At 45.5% G+C, this 15,594-nt stretch overlaps 3 protein-coding genes across 6 annotated transcripts; 2 read left to right on the plus strand and 1 right to left on the minus strand.

Moving 5' to 3' along the window:
* Nucleotides 1–1,063: 1,063 nt before the first annotated feature.
* LOC112270776 lies at nt 1,064–1,891 on the minus strand. Its single transcript, XM_024458890.1, has 2 exons — nt 1,607–1,891; nt 1,064–1,447 (listed from the first exon to the last, which is right to left on the minus strand). Exons 1-2 carry the CDS (start codon nt 1,889–1,891, stop codon nt 1,064–1,066), a joined length of 669 nt encoding a protein of 222 aa, XP_024314658.1.
* A 1,612-nt stretch (nt 1,892–3,503) lies between these two features.
* LOC100846799 (probable serine/threonine-protein kinase PBL25) lies at nt 3,504–13,184 on the plus strand. Of its 4 annotated transcripts, none has more exons than XM_003565149.4 (17): nt 3,504–3,758; nt 3,850–3,930; nt 4,121–4,163; nt 4,351–4,429; nt 4,507–4,669; nt 4,776–4,903; nt 5,586–5,654; nt 6,330–6,417; nt 6,925–7,000; nt 7,312–7,385; nt 7,594–7,701; nt 8,125–8,286; nt 8,622–8,726; nt 9,068–9,148; nt 9,227–10,376; nt 10,527–10,862; nt 11,351–11,659. In XM_003565149.4, the coding sequence occupies exons 1-16, from the start codon at nt 3,519–3,521 to the stop codon at nt 10,667–10,669; spliced, it is 2,790 nt and encodes a 929-aa protein (XP_003565197.2). In that variant the 5' UTR covers nt 3,504–3,518; the 3' UTR covers nt 10,670–10,862; nt 11,351–11,659. The 4 variants fall into 4 exon arrangements, with proteins under 4 accessions (XP_003565197.2, XP_010232894.2, XP_010232896.2 ...); XM_010234592.3 differs by having other exon boundaries at nt 10,530–10,862; XM_010234594.3 differs by having other exon boundaries at nt 6,333–6,417.
* A 649-nt stretch (nt 13,185–13,833) lies between these two features.
* Nucleotides 13,834–15,222, plus strand: LOC100822951 (tetraspanin-6). The gene is made up of 2 exons (XM_003567511.4): nt 13,834–14,944; nt 15,059–15,222. Exons 1-2 carry the CDS (start codon nt 14,052–14,054, stop codon nt 15,096–15,098), a joined length of 933 nt encoding a protein of 310 aa, XP_003567559.2. The 5' UTR covers nt 13,834–14,051; the 3' UTR covers nt 15,099–15,222.
* The last annotated feature ends 372 nt before the right edge of the window (nt 15,223–15,594 follow it).

The following is a 15,594-nucleotide window of genomic DNA, read 5'->3' on the forward strand; positions in this document are numbered from 1 at the left end:
TATAGGATGATGCGATCTTTAGAATTCTCACTAGTCCAAGCAGCTACTCTTGAGAATGACCTGAGTTTGTTTGATAAATTGCCTGGTCAGGCACAGGCAAAATTGATGGTGAGTTTGTTTGATAAATTGCCTGGTAAGGCACAGGCAAAATTGCTTGGTTGCTACCCTGAGCAACATGCATGTGTGGCTAAAGCTGCAGGGCTTGTTTGGATCAAATATCTGTATGTATGTGATTATATTCACCACTTGTTATACATGGTGAGGTTACCCATTCTCAATAGATTGATGGATATTGATACCGAACTGAAAAATATATTATTTTTTGCAAAAATAAATTAAATCTATCACTAAATAGATACAACTGTCGACAAAATATTTTATAATTTTTGTTCAGTTCACACCAAGAACAAGGACTGCTACTAGTTCTTCCATCCATTGCTATTTTTCTCTACCAATGAGTTAGCATCGTCTACTAGTAGTACGTATATACAGCGTGGAAATTCTTCTCTTGCTGCAAGCAAAAAAGAAAAAAAAAGGGGGGATAGCAACGAAAGAAAAAACATGGGGCTGTGCTCTCACAGTCTCACGCACGTGATTCGGTGATTGTAGCACGAAGAGTGAAGAGTTGAGCAGCTTCGACAACTAGAAATAGGATGGAAATGGAGAGAAAAAAGAGAGATTAAAGAGAGGCTGAAATCAACTAGCTCCAACAGAGGACGAACAGGACATCAAATGCAAAATTTCAATAGATCGGGTATCAGATCCAGTAGCCAACCACCGGATCTGCACACCGTAGTAGTTATCCACCAATATTCACCACCTTCGTAGATCGATTTCTTGGTTTTCTCCTCCGTAGGAAACCCTAAATATGGGGGAAATTGGGGGATGAGAGGGGCAGCGGGAGAGTGAAAGAAGAAGGGGAAGGTGATTTTACTCAGGCACGAAGGGGTTGGAGTTGAGAGAATCACACGCCTCCAAATTTCCAGGCCTGAGTCAGGCACGTTTGGACAGGCAGGCAAAAATCTCAGGGTTGCAACCATGTCTTCAGGTCAGGCTTTTTGGCTCAGGGTGGCAACCAAACAGCCCCGTAGACCGGGAACCCAACATCCGATTGAGCTACCTTGAGGGAAATGACGTTGATACATGAAAAGACAAGCGTGGTTGAAGGCATGATCAGCTCGTGAAGCGACGGCCCACGAGAAAAGGTAGACTCGTTGTGGACGTCGAAGAAGGCTAGGTTGTTGAAGCTGCTGACCCGGGTACACATATCAGCGTTGAGCTTGGGGTCGTACTCCATGAACTCTTGGCGGCGAGCTATGTCGAGAGCCTGCAATGCCTTCTCCAGTATCGGCTTGGGCGATGAGGATCCAGATCCACTACTGCTGGAGATGCCAGGAATCCTCATGTCGAAGATGTCGCACATCTCACGAGCCGACTTCCCCTTGGTCTTGCCGGTAACGGCTTAGGGTTAGGGCAGGCGAGGTCAAGGGGCTCGAAGATTTCAAGGTCTTTCAAAGCCTGTTATAAGTAGTGAATGCAAAATCATGTAAGCTTCAACAAAACCAAATTGTATGTGTGTGTGTGTGTGTATCTATGGTGCACCAACCAAGACGAGATTGAAGAGGGCGTCGTGGTCGAGAGCGTGGATGAAGCCGGTGTCCCAGTCGCGGAGATCTTCGTCATCGGCGCCGGCGCCGGCATGCTTCTTGCAGTATTCCATGGCCTTGGAGAGGATGTTGCCCTGGACGAAGACGCGGATGGGACGACTTGGATCATGGTAGCCCATCCCGATTTTGATGTACCATGACTGCATCGCCTCCGCTTCCGACACCGCCATCTCCACCCCGTCCAGACTCCGCAGCACAACCGTCCTCTCCTCCTCCGCCGCCATAGATAGCTCTCCTAGTCCAAGCTATCTAGCTACTCCTCTCTCGATCGAGGCAGCAGAAAGACAAGGCTTCGATTCGTTAATTGCCTTGCATATATGGCGTACAACAAGGCCTTCACTCCAGTCGGGTTCCGTTTCCAGGTCGAATTGAGATTTGAGAGAGCGTAGCAGTTCTAAGGCCTCCATCCTTTGATTTTAAAGGAAGTTCATATGATTTTGGGAAGATTTGAATTCTGAAAAAAAAAACTTTGTTGGTTGTTTGATTAAGGGAATGCATTGTATATAAAAAGTGAAAAAAAAGTGTATCCTCCTTTTCTTCTCTTAACTATTGCGAAAGTGCGAAATTTAATTTGGCCCTCATTTCTCTTTTCCGCGGAATCCGGATCTTTATGCTGGTTTAGGATGATCAAACCTGGATGTGACCTGACATGGGGTTCATGATGTTATTCATGGGGGTTTCCATGCTGAAAAATACATGCTTGTAGGTGGTTTGTGGTGGAACCAGTTCACCCAGTTCAAGTCTTAAACTTGACATGAGTCTCACATTCAGGGATTTATTTCACGGTTTAATCGGTGTTTTTTTTATTTTATTTCCTATATGTCCACTTATTTGTGTAAGGAGGGAGTAGACGTGTTCCATATATGTTTTCGATTTTACTTACAACACGTGTGTTTGGATGTTGATATCGAGGCCCGTAATTCCGAAATGGTTTTGCCACCACCGAATTTCGTTGTTTGGTATGTCCTCTGAGTTGATAAATGGAAATGAACCCCAATTCCAACCAATATTCGACAACACGACAACACCCCCATCCCCAAGCCAGACCCCGCATCCTTCATTTTTGCATAAATTTGGCCCTCAGTCTCTCCGTGCCTACATACCCTCCCTCCCCTTCCCATTTCCATCTGAAACGCCTCCATACCCAGCCCCCCCGGAGAAAGGCGGAGCTCCAGGACGACATATCTCAAGGAGGCGAGTCGAGCGAGCTCCACGACGGCGTAGGTGAGTTCCTATCCCGCCTTCCTCCTTCTTTCTTATCTCCGGCCATCCTCCACCCGTAGTTCATCTTCTCTCCGGTCCAACCCTAGTCCCCCCTACCTCCCATGGTCATCCCTCAAATCCAACCAATGGACCCTTACCGTTTCCGCCTTGATCTCATCGAGGGGCTCCCCTTCTTCCCCTTTTCCTCCGAAACACCTCCAACGAAGCAGTGCCCTAGATTATCTGCAAGTCCTCATCCCTAGAATCCTCAATTGCACGATTTTTTAGGGATTTTTTTATTGTTGTAGTAAAGTTGTTGTTGTTGTTGTTATCGTTGCACAGTTCAAAATCTGCTTCCCTATTAGTCGTTGATCGGCAATCTACCGTCTCATCTTGTGTCTGTCGACCATGTATGCCATGCGTGCCAAACTTATGAATGTTATCTTTGTCGAAGAAGAAGCATCTTTCTCTCTCCATAAATTTTATGCACATTTTTTGGCGGGTGAACAATCCTGACTGATTTTGCATTGAATCCCTTCCCATCCAGGACCTGCAGTATAAAACAATGGTTATCTGAATCCCACGCGTGAACTGAAGAAGCTAATTAGAAATTGATTAGCCGGACCGGACCCATAAAGCAGCGACGGAATGAGCGCGGATTCGTACGGCTTTGCGAGAAAACTGGATTTGATTTGCTGCCGACGCGTCCGTCCCCGTCCCCCCGCGCCGTCTTCTCTTCTCTTTCCCGACGGCGCCGTCCCAATCTCGTCTCACTCCTCCTCACCAAACCAAACCCCAAATTCGCATCGATCCGACTCCGATTCACCGACGCCGGCGGCCGCCACATGCTCTGGATCGGGCCTCGCCGCCATGGCTTCCACCTGCAAGGTACTCCTGCTGCTAACCTGTCCGTCCGGCGATCCTCCCTCCCGGCTCTAACCTGTTTCCTGCTTCTCCGTCGTCGTCGTCGGCTTCTCAGGATAAGCTGGCCTACTTTAGGATCAAGGAGCTCAAGGATGTCCTGGCGCACCTCAACCTACCCAAGCACGGGAAGAAGCAGGTTGCCACACGCCACACGCAAACGCCACCCCCTCCTTCTCCTATCCCATCCCATCCCATCACATCCCAGTTGATTTACTTTATCAATCTTAATTTTGCTTTCACCACCGATGCGTGTATGTTGACTAAACTGGCATTGCTCTGGGAGTTGGTTTCTGATGTGATTATTGAAATATGTGCATGTATCGCAGGAACTCGTCGACAGGATCCTCGCGCTGCTCTCGGACGATCAAGGTCTCATTCTTGCGCTCCCCCCTCTTTGCATTTCGTGCAATGCAGCCCTATAATTTTCAAATCGCTGTATACTCTATGGATTTGGGTCTCCTTCATCGGCTATACCATGCATCATTCCTTGCACAACACCCATAGCATCCTGCCTGGCACTGACTTTGCTTTGCTATGTACTATGTGGCTGTATCAGGCCAGTGGCATCTTGGACGAGGGCACAAAAACGTGTCCAGCAAGGAGGTAGTGGCAGGAGTAGTTGATGATATTTACAGGTTTGCTTTCTCGTGTTATTTTCTACTTTCTTCCTGTTTCTATCATGCTACTATTGTTGACCGAGTTATCATGGCAGCAAGATGCAAGTGCATGGTCCTCCCGATCTGTTATCTCAGACCCAGGTTGGGCTAGATTTCAACCATAGAAAACCCAGAATGGAACAAGAGCACTCTTGCCAGTCGGACACCAACTCTCGCTGCCTTTGTGGTCAACCATTTGTTCTTGGGAATGTGGTCAAGGTATGCTAATGCATTATTCTCTACTTTTGATTCTCCTCTAAACCCCCCTTCAATTATAAATTTTAACCATCTTTCTACATTTATTTCTGTGGTTTGCTACTTCCAGTGTGACGATTGCCAAGTACAGCAGCATATGGCCTGTGTACTAATTCCAGAGAAGCCTACAGAGGGTTTAGTACCTGAAGTTCCTGCCCATTTCTATTGTCAGTTGTGTCGGCTAAGCCGAGCAGACCCGTACGCGCTCTCACAATCCACTGGATTTGCTATTTTTTTTCTTCTGTAATTTGTCATCTTGAGAAATATGATGCAGCACTATTAGTTGAAAGTGATCAGACTATTCATGACTTCTAGCATTCAGAGCTAGGATATCCAACCAAAATGCACACTTAATGTTGTATAAAAAAATAGTAGGGTAGAGGATCACGATATCCAACCCAAATGCACACTTGATGTTGTATAATTTTTTTAGTAGGGTAGAGGATCACTGTAAAAAAAAAGTCCCCTGACTTCTCCCTCTTATTTTGTTCATTTAAGTATCCATATTGATTTCATGGCATGGCACCATTCAAAATCTTGATGAACTGGGTTCCTTGCATGAAAATTCTCTCAACGGCAATTAGAAACAAAGACATCAACTGTACGACTAATTGGTTAATTCACACTTCTGCTATTTGCTAGTAGGCAGGAAGGGAACCATATGTATCCTGTTTGGAACTTTGGCATAGCAGTGCATGAATAGTTGGTGTAGTATATGAGGATAATATCCTTTGAGAAAATAAGATTTAAGCGAAATAAGGAGCTTTCTTGTTCCTGATTAATCTATAGAACTATATGTTTGTCTTTGTTCATGTGTGCATTGCTTGGAATTTAAATGTTTGATGTCCATTTGCTACAGTAATTTTTTTTGAACCTGCAGATTTTGGGTGACTACTGGATATCCATTACTACCTGTGAGACTGATGTTCTCAGATATTGCAAATGATGGGTGGGTATCACTTTATAGACAATGTATTTGTTGATATTCTGGCAATCGCTTCTATAATCCCTAGTGTGCACACTTTTTCTCTTTTAATGTTGTTTTAATACTACTGTCGTTGATGTATATATTTATGCCCTCTATGTGTCTATCATGTCATCATGTGGGAAATTATTTTTTGTCCATCTTCATTTGAGATGTGGTAAGGCCCCTGCTTCATTTGAGAATCCGAGTTTATTACAGTAGATGGCTTGTAGCTGACTAAACTGTGAGCAGATTTTGATAGGACTGCCCATTTGGTGTTTCTTACTATCCAGCCCAAGGTTTCTTCGCTTGTTTGGATTTTAGCAAACAACGTTGTCTAGTTTGCCTGACAAAATCAGTTTTCCTTCCCACAATGAATGCATAACCTTTCCAGACCCGGTCTCCTAATATTTGAAAGATGGCATATGTTTCTTATGCTATACTTGTTAAGGCAGAGTAGGATCTGTGGTGAAAGGATATGCTTTCCATGAATTGTTTATTATATGTCATCATCATTACTTAGCATTTCAAATTATACTGCAAGGCATGACCTTTTTTAAATAGAATGTTTGTATTGACTTGACTGTCAAACTATACTGTACTATTACTACTACCCATAGTCCACAGTACCATCCTTATGAAATGTGCAATTCTTTCCAGAAGGAATGTTTCTCAGAGTGTGGATAAAACATTTCTACTCTCTCGATCTGAGATGCAAACTGTTCAGGGAGCTGAATATGATATTCAGGTTTGCTTACCTCTTTCCCTGGGACCGATTGTTGTTATCCTTTACATTTTTCTTTCCACAAGGGCAATCACACTTCGTTAGGTCTTATGAGAATTTATATAGTGTGCTGCTACTTTGTCTAAGCATCTCTCCTGAAGGGGGTGGTGCCATATATATTATTAGATACTGTAGAAAGGTACCATGAAATTTACTGAGGAGTGCATGTTTCTGATTGCTTGTCATATTGTCGAAGGAGGCAAACCTCCTTCAAGGGTACCAAATTGCAGATTCTTTACTCTTAACCTATTGCCTAGTGCTTTTCTCTCTATTATGAAAAAAAAAGTATTGTTTAGTCAAGGATAAAAAATTGCTCCAAATTTTTTATGTTTACCTTGTGTAGGGACTGGGCTGCTGGAGTATTATATTCTCTTTACAGAGTTAAATGCCTTAATTGGTGGTTTGCGAAGACAATCTACTAGTTTTTTGTGTCATACACTATGTCGCTGACGAGAGTGCGCTTGTTTGCAGGTTTGGTGTATGCTTCTAAATGATAAAGTTCAGTTCAGGATGCACTGGCCTCAGTATGCAGAATTACAAGTAAATGGTATAGCTTTCAGTTTTGCAGTACATTCATATCTCAGACGTGATTGATTATATGATCTGCGAGGTCCTTTTCCTATACTGCAAAGTAGAATTTGGTGCACAACCTTTTTTTAAAGCCCTTCTGTGTGTTTTAGTATAGTAGGGTAGTGAATTATTGGTTATTTTTTAGGTTTTAATTTGTACATTATATATTGTACGCAGAGATGTACAGTGGGCTTTTCTGTGTTTTATCATAGATTGATCTTTGCTAAATTCTTTCTATGAGCAAGACCTGGAAGAACATTGTTAATATTTGTTTCATATTTTCTTCAGGTATACAGGTGCGAGTAGTTCCCAGGCCTATTTCTCAGTTACTGGGGAATAACGGACGGGATGATGGGCCGGTGGTGAGTTCACCCCTATTTCATTTCTTGTGTATTTTAACAATCAGAGCATATATCATTGCCGTGAGCTACCTTGTAATCGAAATAAGCTTTAACAATAATATGAGTTTATCTTCTCGTATGCACCACAACTAGTCTTCAGCTTTCATGCCTCCATCTCATGTAAAATATCTGCCTAGTTCAGGACTTCTATGTTTACACTGTCTTGCAGATAACAACCTTGTGCCGAGAAGGACAGAATAAAATATTTTTATCAAGTGTTGACACTCGACAATTTTGTTTTGGGATCAGAATAGCGAGGAGGAGGACAGTTGACCAGGTTTTTTTCCTTCTTACTGCTACTTACCATATATGTTGAAGTGAATTGCATAACGGTTGACAGTGGACCATATGCTGGTGTTTGAGTTGTCTCTTCTGTTTGGATTGAATTTCAATTTAAAAGAACAATTTCTAAGTGGATTGTAGATGTGCTCACAATAACTGAAACAATTACAATTGCCCTAAATGTTTTTCATGGATCAAAATTAATAAACCAGGTTATTCTGGGTAAGAGGTTAAGTTGAATGGTCATTTTTTTTTACTTATATGCTCCTATCAATTTTAATTTTGCTTGACTTGTAGTCGTAGTTGCATGTCCATATTAGTACTTTGTAATGCCTGTTATGTCTATTTTACTTGCGATGTTGATTATTTATGAGGTAATAAATACTTTCTTGCTTGTACTGCAACATTACCTTTTCAGGTTCTAAAGTTGGTGCCGAAGGAAGCTGATGGCGAGTCTTTTGAGGATTCTCTTGCTCGTGTTTGTCGCTGCCTCAGAGGTGGAAATACTACAGATGATGCTGACAGCGATAGTGATTTGGAAGTGGTTGCTGACTTCTTTCCAGTCAGCCTGCGTTGTCCTGTGAGCCTTTTATACATATTTTCGTTTTCCTGTGTGTGAGCTGCCTTTTTCATTTTAAAATTTAGAAAGAATTCCAAATTTTGAGCAATAGCTACATCGTTGATGAATCAACCGGGTCCTTCGGTGTTCTGCACTGGCCTTTACATGCTTCATGTTCCCTCTAGTTAAGATTTACGTAGCTGACTCCAAATGAGTGGTTGTCTGGCTGTATTTGGCCGCCATGATGTTCTTATATCATTACCATGCACAAAATAATTTTTTCCATAAGTGCTTTACAAAACTCTGATATGCAATCTTCTAAATTTGAGCTTTTCTTATCTGATGATATTTCGCAGAATAGTGGATCCCGGATCAGGACCGCAGGAAGGTTCAAGACTTGTGCTCACATGGGTTCTTTTGATCTGCAAACTTTTGTAGAACTGAATCAACGGTCGCGGAAGGTAAGATTTTATTCCTCCATATGTCTTAAGCTAGGATCTCTACAGAGTGGACAGCACTCCTACGAACTTGTGTTGCATCTGCTAAAATCCCTGATTGAATAAAAATCTTGGCATATAAGAACACAAGAGTACGAAGTAAGGCTTCGTTTAAATTGTACGAGCATTGATTAGGGTTTGTGTGGCCATTTTCATTCATTCCTTATTACATGCTAGAGGTTAGACTAGCTCCTATTTTGCAATGGAAGGGGTTATTATGATTTGTTTGGTGGTTTAAATGCATCTTTTCTTCAAATTATTCCTAGAATGTGGCTCTGTTTGATGGACTTATTGGTTTTATGCAGTGGCAATGTCCAACATGTCTAAAGAATTATTCCGTTGAGAGCATGATCATTGATCGGTATTTCAATCGAATCACTTCTCTGGTAGGTTTGAATAGCTCTATTCATTTCTGTGCATTATCGGCGGATTTATGTTTTTCTTAGTGTATTATTCTGATGCAGGTTCAGAATTGCAGTGAAGATGTTACTGAGATAGATGTGAAGCCTGATGGCTCTTGGCGTGTGAAGGGTGATGTTGAAGATATTGAATTAGCTCAATGGCACTTGCCTGATGGTTCCCTTTGCAATGTGAAACAAGACAGTAATCTTGTTGCTGGTGATGTAAACCAGTTTAAGGAAGGTGGTAGTTATGATGGATCTGAAAGTTCAAAAATTGGAAGCAAGGGAAATCTAGATCTTAATGGATTCTGGGAAGTTAGTAAAGCTGATGACATAAAGCCCTCGATGGCTGTAAGTCAAATTAAAAATATTGAATACAATGTTCCGAACATTGTGCCTATGAGCAGCAGCCATACTGGGGTTTACAGAGATGGGGACTACCTTAGTGTGAGCGAGTGCAGCACACAGTTTGGTCTATCTTTGATAAATGGACATGAGCTAGATAGTTTCTCTCACAAGTTTGGTCAGATGTACAAAACAGATGATAGACCACAGAAACAGCTTAAAGATGCAGATGTCATTGTTCTCAGTGATTCTGATGAAGAAAATGCTTTGGTAGTATCTCCACCAGCTGCCTATGATACGGACACTGCTAACATTGATGGTTTCGGTTTTTCTGTCACTGCTGGAAGAGTTGCTGAAAATTGCCAGGAGGCTGGCGAAGTCGGGCGTCTTGGTTTGTTCAGTGACAACAGTGATATTTTTGACATAAATCCCTGGCCGATGCATTCCTGTACCCAGCCAGAGCAAGGCTTCCATTTCTTTGGAACTGATATTGATGCTGCAAATACTTTAGTTGATTCTCGTAATTTTTCTGACGTGGCACTAAATGCTTATACCCATGACTGTAATGCTGATACTTCTATGGTTCATGATCTTTCTAATTGTGATGGCCGCACGAAAAGCTTAGTTGATAACCTGTTGCCTTTCAACAATGATGATTCTTCTTTGCGAATTTTTCTTCCTAGCCAACCATCTAGTGTTCCTGCTCGGGAAGAACGGAATGAGTGTGATAGCATGTCAAATGGGGTCCAGCATGATGGTTGGATATCTCTTTCACTAGGTGCAGGTGGAGGTGGTAATGAACAGTCTGAGACAGCACATACTTTGAACCCACAACCGCAAATTCCATTGAAAGAGAGAAGTGATGCTGGTTCGTCTTTTTCTCATGATTTATGAGTTCAATTTTGTCGTTTTTTAACTGATGGTTCTGAATATGGTTGTTACTTGTTCTCCTGATTGATTAACTTTGGCAACGAACTAATTGCTTTCTTGTTTTCTTCTCTTCCTTTGCTGTTTGCAGCAGGTTCTCTTCTCAGCTTGAATGATGACAGGTATAACAAAGATACTTCCAATACAAGGGCTGGAAATCTATTTTCTCATGCACTGGAGCCTCGATCTGTTAAGCCTCGACTACGGCTATCAATTGACGGTGATTCTGAGTAGTTTTGATCGGGCAAGTAGATTACCGCATGGCTGCCCCAACCCCGGCGCGTATGCTTTTTTACTTTGGATGCCTGTCATGTGCTTCTGGGCGATGTAAAGAGATACCGACATACATATTTCCATAGTTTTAACCTGCTTACAGACTACAGAAATTTAAAGTGGTGGACGGTGTGGAGGATGAAGACATTTGACGGTGAGTATAGAAATCTCTTGACAATGTAAAAGTTAACTCTATTATCCCCAGATACAAAAAAAACCCGATCTTTTTGAATTTGGATATGTGCACATCACTCTGTTTTCATGTAGTTTGCTAAGGATTTTTGGTTCTGTATTTCTTGGAAGATGTTGATTGCTCTAGGCTTGCCGACATTGATATATGGAAATATGCTTATAGCTGTACCTTTTTAGCAAGTAACCCGTATATAAATCATATTGGGGTTTTAATTCTTGTGCGCTGTGTAGTTCTGGACTTTGATATAGACGTTGCATTCACCTGCTGTCATTTATTCTTTTCTGCTCGTAACTGATTTGGTGGTAGTGTTCTTTTCCATATGGTTGCCTGGAGATTAAGTGTTAAAATCTGGTTAGGAGGTGAGATGCGGGAGGGTTATTTTTGCAAGCATGATTTTTTCTGATTAATTGCAAATCGCTGATGTATTTCCTTTCCCTTCATTTTTGCAGACATCTTGGCTAACTTGAATTGAAGGTTTTCATAGGATTTCTGGCAGCCTATTGTACATTTGAGCAGAGTACCTGACTTTTACTGGACATATGCAGTGGCTACCCCAAATGGAAAGCAAAATACATGTGAAAGTTTGTGTATGATGAGTGTAATTACAGTTGCGGGATATGATACATTCCATAAACAGAGGACACCGATGATTCGTTTTACCTGTCAAATAGTATCATACATGAATTTTTTTGATGCAACAGATTTGGTTGTATCGGTGCTTAATTCTAGTCCTCATTTTTGGGGTGGATGATAGATCATATTCCCTGTGTATATAATTAGTTAGTGTTTCATGGTTATGTTTGTGGCGTACGTGGTGAAGTGCTTGCGTGGCCTTCCCACGCAATCTAATTTTGGTTAGAATGCCTCTATTCTAGCCACGGCCAAAATTAAGCAACAGGATAGATATCGTATCAATCTGTTTTTCTCTCTCTCCCTCCTTGGGCAAGAGCGGAAACGCAAATCCGAGTATCCAACCGATGCTCGGCGGCCGGCGATGAGCTGCTTCTCATGCTTCAAGCCACCGGTGGCGGCAGCGGAGGAGGAGGACAAGGCAGCGCCATTGCCGAGGAGGCTCAGCTCGAGACGCGGCAGCGTACGACGCTCCTCAGGCGCCGGCGGCGCAGGGCGGCCGAGCAACATCACCAGCTGCAGCGCCCGTTCCTTCACGTACGCCGAGCTCGCGGCCGCCACGGCCGACTTCCGCGCCGACTGCCTCCTCGGCGAGGGCGGCTTCGGGCGCGTGTACCGTGGCCGGCTCGCCGACGGGCAGCTTGTGGCCGTGAAGCAGCTGGACCTCAACGGCGTGCAGGGCAACCGGGAGTTCGTCGTGGAGGTTCTGATGCTGAGCCTCCTCCACCACGACAACCTGGTGAGCCTCGTCGGCTACTGCGCCGACGGCCAGCAGCGGCTCCTCGTCTACGAGTACATGGCCCTCGGCTCCCTCGCCGACCACCTCCTCCTCCTCGACAACGACAACGCAGCAGCGACAACCAAGCCTGGGCTGAGCTGGGAGACGAGGATGCGGGTGGCCCTGGGCGCGGCCCGTGGGCTGGAGTACCTCCACGAGACGGCCCACCCGGCCGTCATCTACCGGGACCTCAAGTCCTCCAACGTCCTCCTCGACGACGCCTTCTGCCCTAAGCTCTCCGACTTCGGGCTGGCCAAGCTCGGCGCCGGCGAGCGCTCGCCGCGCGTCATGGGCACCTACGGCTACTGCGCGCCCGAGTACATCCGGACGGGCCACCTCAGCGTCAAGTCCGACGTCTACAGCTTCGGCGTGCTCTTGCTGGAGCTCGTCACGGGCCGCCGGGCCGTCGACTCGGCCCGCCCGGCCTGCGAGCAGGTGCTGGTCAACTGGGCCAGGCCCATGTTCAAGGACAGCAAGAGGTACCACGAGCTGGCTGACCCGCTGCTTGGTGGCCAATTCCCGGGCAAGGACCTCAGCCAGGCCGTCGCCGTCGCCGCCATGTGCCTGCAGGACCAGGCGTCGGCGCGGCCATGCATGAGCGACGCCGCCGTCGCGCTCTCCTTCCTCGCCGCCGCCGCCGCCGCACAGCCCTTGCCTTTACCCCATGACGACGATCAAAGCTAGCTCCTAGAACAACTAGAAGTATGCATTTTTGGCCTGCATCCATCCGTCGATCCATAGAGTAATTAGAATCAACTGACTCTTCATCTTTTGATATCCAAAGCATGTGTATACCCCGAATCACATTCATTCGGATATGTGTAGAATGTAGCAAGATACGATCGGAAGCAAATTAATCAAGTCATTGTCAATCAAAAGCATGTATATCTAAGCAGGTGCCCTAAATGAAAAAAGAAAGAAAGAAATGGCAAGCGTGTAAAAGGCGACATTTGAACGCCATAACATGCATCAAGGGACACTTTGTGTGTTTGTTGCCTTTGTACGTTCTACTGTAGAAAAGCGAGCTTAGCGTAAAGCAGAGAATAGAAATTAAATTAAAGCAAGGCATGGCATGGATGGACCAAATCTGCTTTACTGACACCCGATTTCGAACAAATCGCTCCCTGCTTTTGCTTGTTAATTGGCAGTAACTGGATCTGATCCAGCTTTACCTTAATCATTAAGCATTACAGTACCATATATACACTACTACTAATCAAATACACCAAAGGCAGGCTCCATGACCCATTCTTTTTTTCTTTTCTTTTTTTCTGCTGAATACTTACGGTTCCCACAACTGGAAATGGCATGCAGAATTCTGGCATTCTGAATTAATGGTGTAGATTGCCCTGAGTGATGCACATTGTTCCTGGGAGCTAGTGCAAAACAAAAACAACTGCTACATTTTGCGATTTAATATCTTAATTTTGCAATAGAAAAGTAGGAAAAAGCGAGGCAGGAAACACGGCCAATTAACAATACGAGAGAGGAAAAACAAAGTAAAAGCGTGAAAAAAGAAGAAAAGGACCGATTTCCAGATCATATACACACGGATCCAAACAAGCTAGCATGCAAAAAGGAAAAAAGCAGTCAAGCTTAGAGCAGGACCGGCCTGGAGAAAAAAGGCGATGCAACCAGTAACTAGGTAGGTAGGTAGCCAAGCATAGAGCATAACAAACTAGCCAAGGAAGGAAGGGGCCGGCCGGGGCCTAAGAAGAAGAAGAAGAAGAAGAAGAAGAAGAATGATGAACCACCACCTGGGCGGGCGGCACCAGCAGCAGCAGCTGCCATACCACCTGAGCAACACTCTGATCGGCTACCTCAACCTGGCCACGCTCCTCGCCTCCATCCCTATCATCGGCGCCGGCCTCTGGCTCGCCCACGCCTCATCTTCTTCGCCGTCGTCCTCAACAACATGCCAGTCGGCGCTCCAGACGCCGCTCATCGCCATCGGCTTCGTGTCCCTGCTAACCTCGCTCCCGGGCTTCATCGGCGCGCGCTACCACGTGGCCTGGGCGCTGCGGCTCTACCTAGCCCTGCTCCTCCTCCTCGTCCTCTCCCTGCTCGGCGCCACCGCCTTCGGCCTCGCCGTCACGGCCGGCGGCGGCGGGACCCCCGTCCCCGGCCGGCCGTACCGGGAGTACCGGCTCAGGGACTACTCGCCGTGGATGCGGCGGCAGGTGGAGACGGACAAGCTCTGGCGGCCGGCGCTGGCCTGCGTGGTGGGCTCTGGCGCCTGCCCGAGGATGGCGGCCTGGACGCCCATGGACTACATGGAGCACGATCTCACCCCGGTCCAGTCCGGTTGCTGCAAGCCGCCCACGGCCTGCACCTACGGCACCGGCAGCAATGGCGGATCTCTGCAGCAGACACAGGTTCAGGTGCAGGAGGCGGACTGCTACCGGTGGGGGAACGACCCCGGGGTGCTGTGCTACGGCTGCGAGTCGTGCAGGGCCGGCGTGCTGGAGCAGCTGCGGCGGCACTGCCATGGCCTCACCTTGCTGAACGCCGCGCTGCTGCTGGTGCTCATCGTCGTCTGCGCCGTCGGGTGCTGCGCGTTCCGGAACGCAAGGCGGACCGAGCTCGCGGCATACGGCGGCATGGCCAAGATCCACCCCAGATGGGACTACTTCTGGTAATTACTAATTAAACCCTTCTTTAATCTTTTTTTCCATGTGTTGTTTCATTGATTGCTTGCTTGCTCGCTGACTGATTCTTGTGTTGTGTTGTTTGCTCATCGATCGATCAGCGCAAGGTGGTGGCGTGGCCGAAGAGAACAGCTCTATTAATTCCTCATCCATCGTCCATGGGCTTTGCTTCATTTGGAGTTTGTAATGCTCTGCATGGACACATAATTACAAACTCTCCTTTTTCTGAAATCTTCTTCTTCATTTAAATATATAGTGTTTTCAACTGTTTTAGCTAGACATAAACAAAGAAGAGCAGTTTTTTCTTATTACAATTTTTTTCACACTAAACCTCGCCCTGCGGACTCAGCCCAGAAGAGAAATTGAATTGGAAAACAAAACAAACCGTCTACTATCTCTCTTCCCCCTCTCATCGATGGCGGAGTTGAGTTTGGCATTGCCGTGGCGGCGGCTCTCCAATCCAATCCTCGTAGAATCTTGCCATGACACTCCTATTTTTTTGACCCTAGCCAGCTCTCTCCTCCCTTCTCGTCACACACATCCTTGATCTAGGCAATGTAGGTTACATTGTAGTCGCCCTTAACCACCCGCACCGCCCTTGGCTCTGGTTGCCCACCGCGTGCTACCCTCGACCTAG

The sequence above is a fragment of the Brachypodium distachyon genome, chromosome 2 (assembly GCF_000005505.3).
Source record: "Brachypodium distachyon strain Bd21 chromosome 2, Brachypodium_distachyon_v3.0, whole genome shotgun sequence".
Lineage (NCBI taxonomy): Eukaryota > Viridiplantae > Streptophyta > Magnoliopsida > Poales > Poaceae > Brachypodium > Brachypodium distachyon.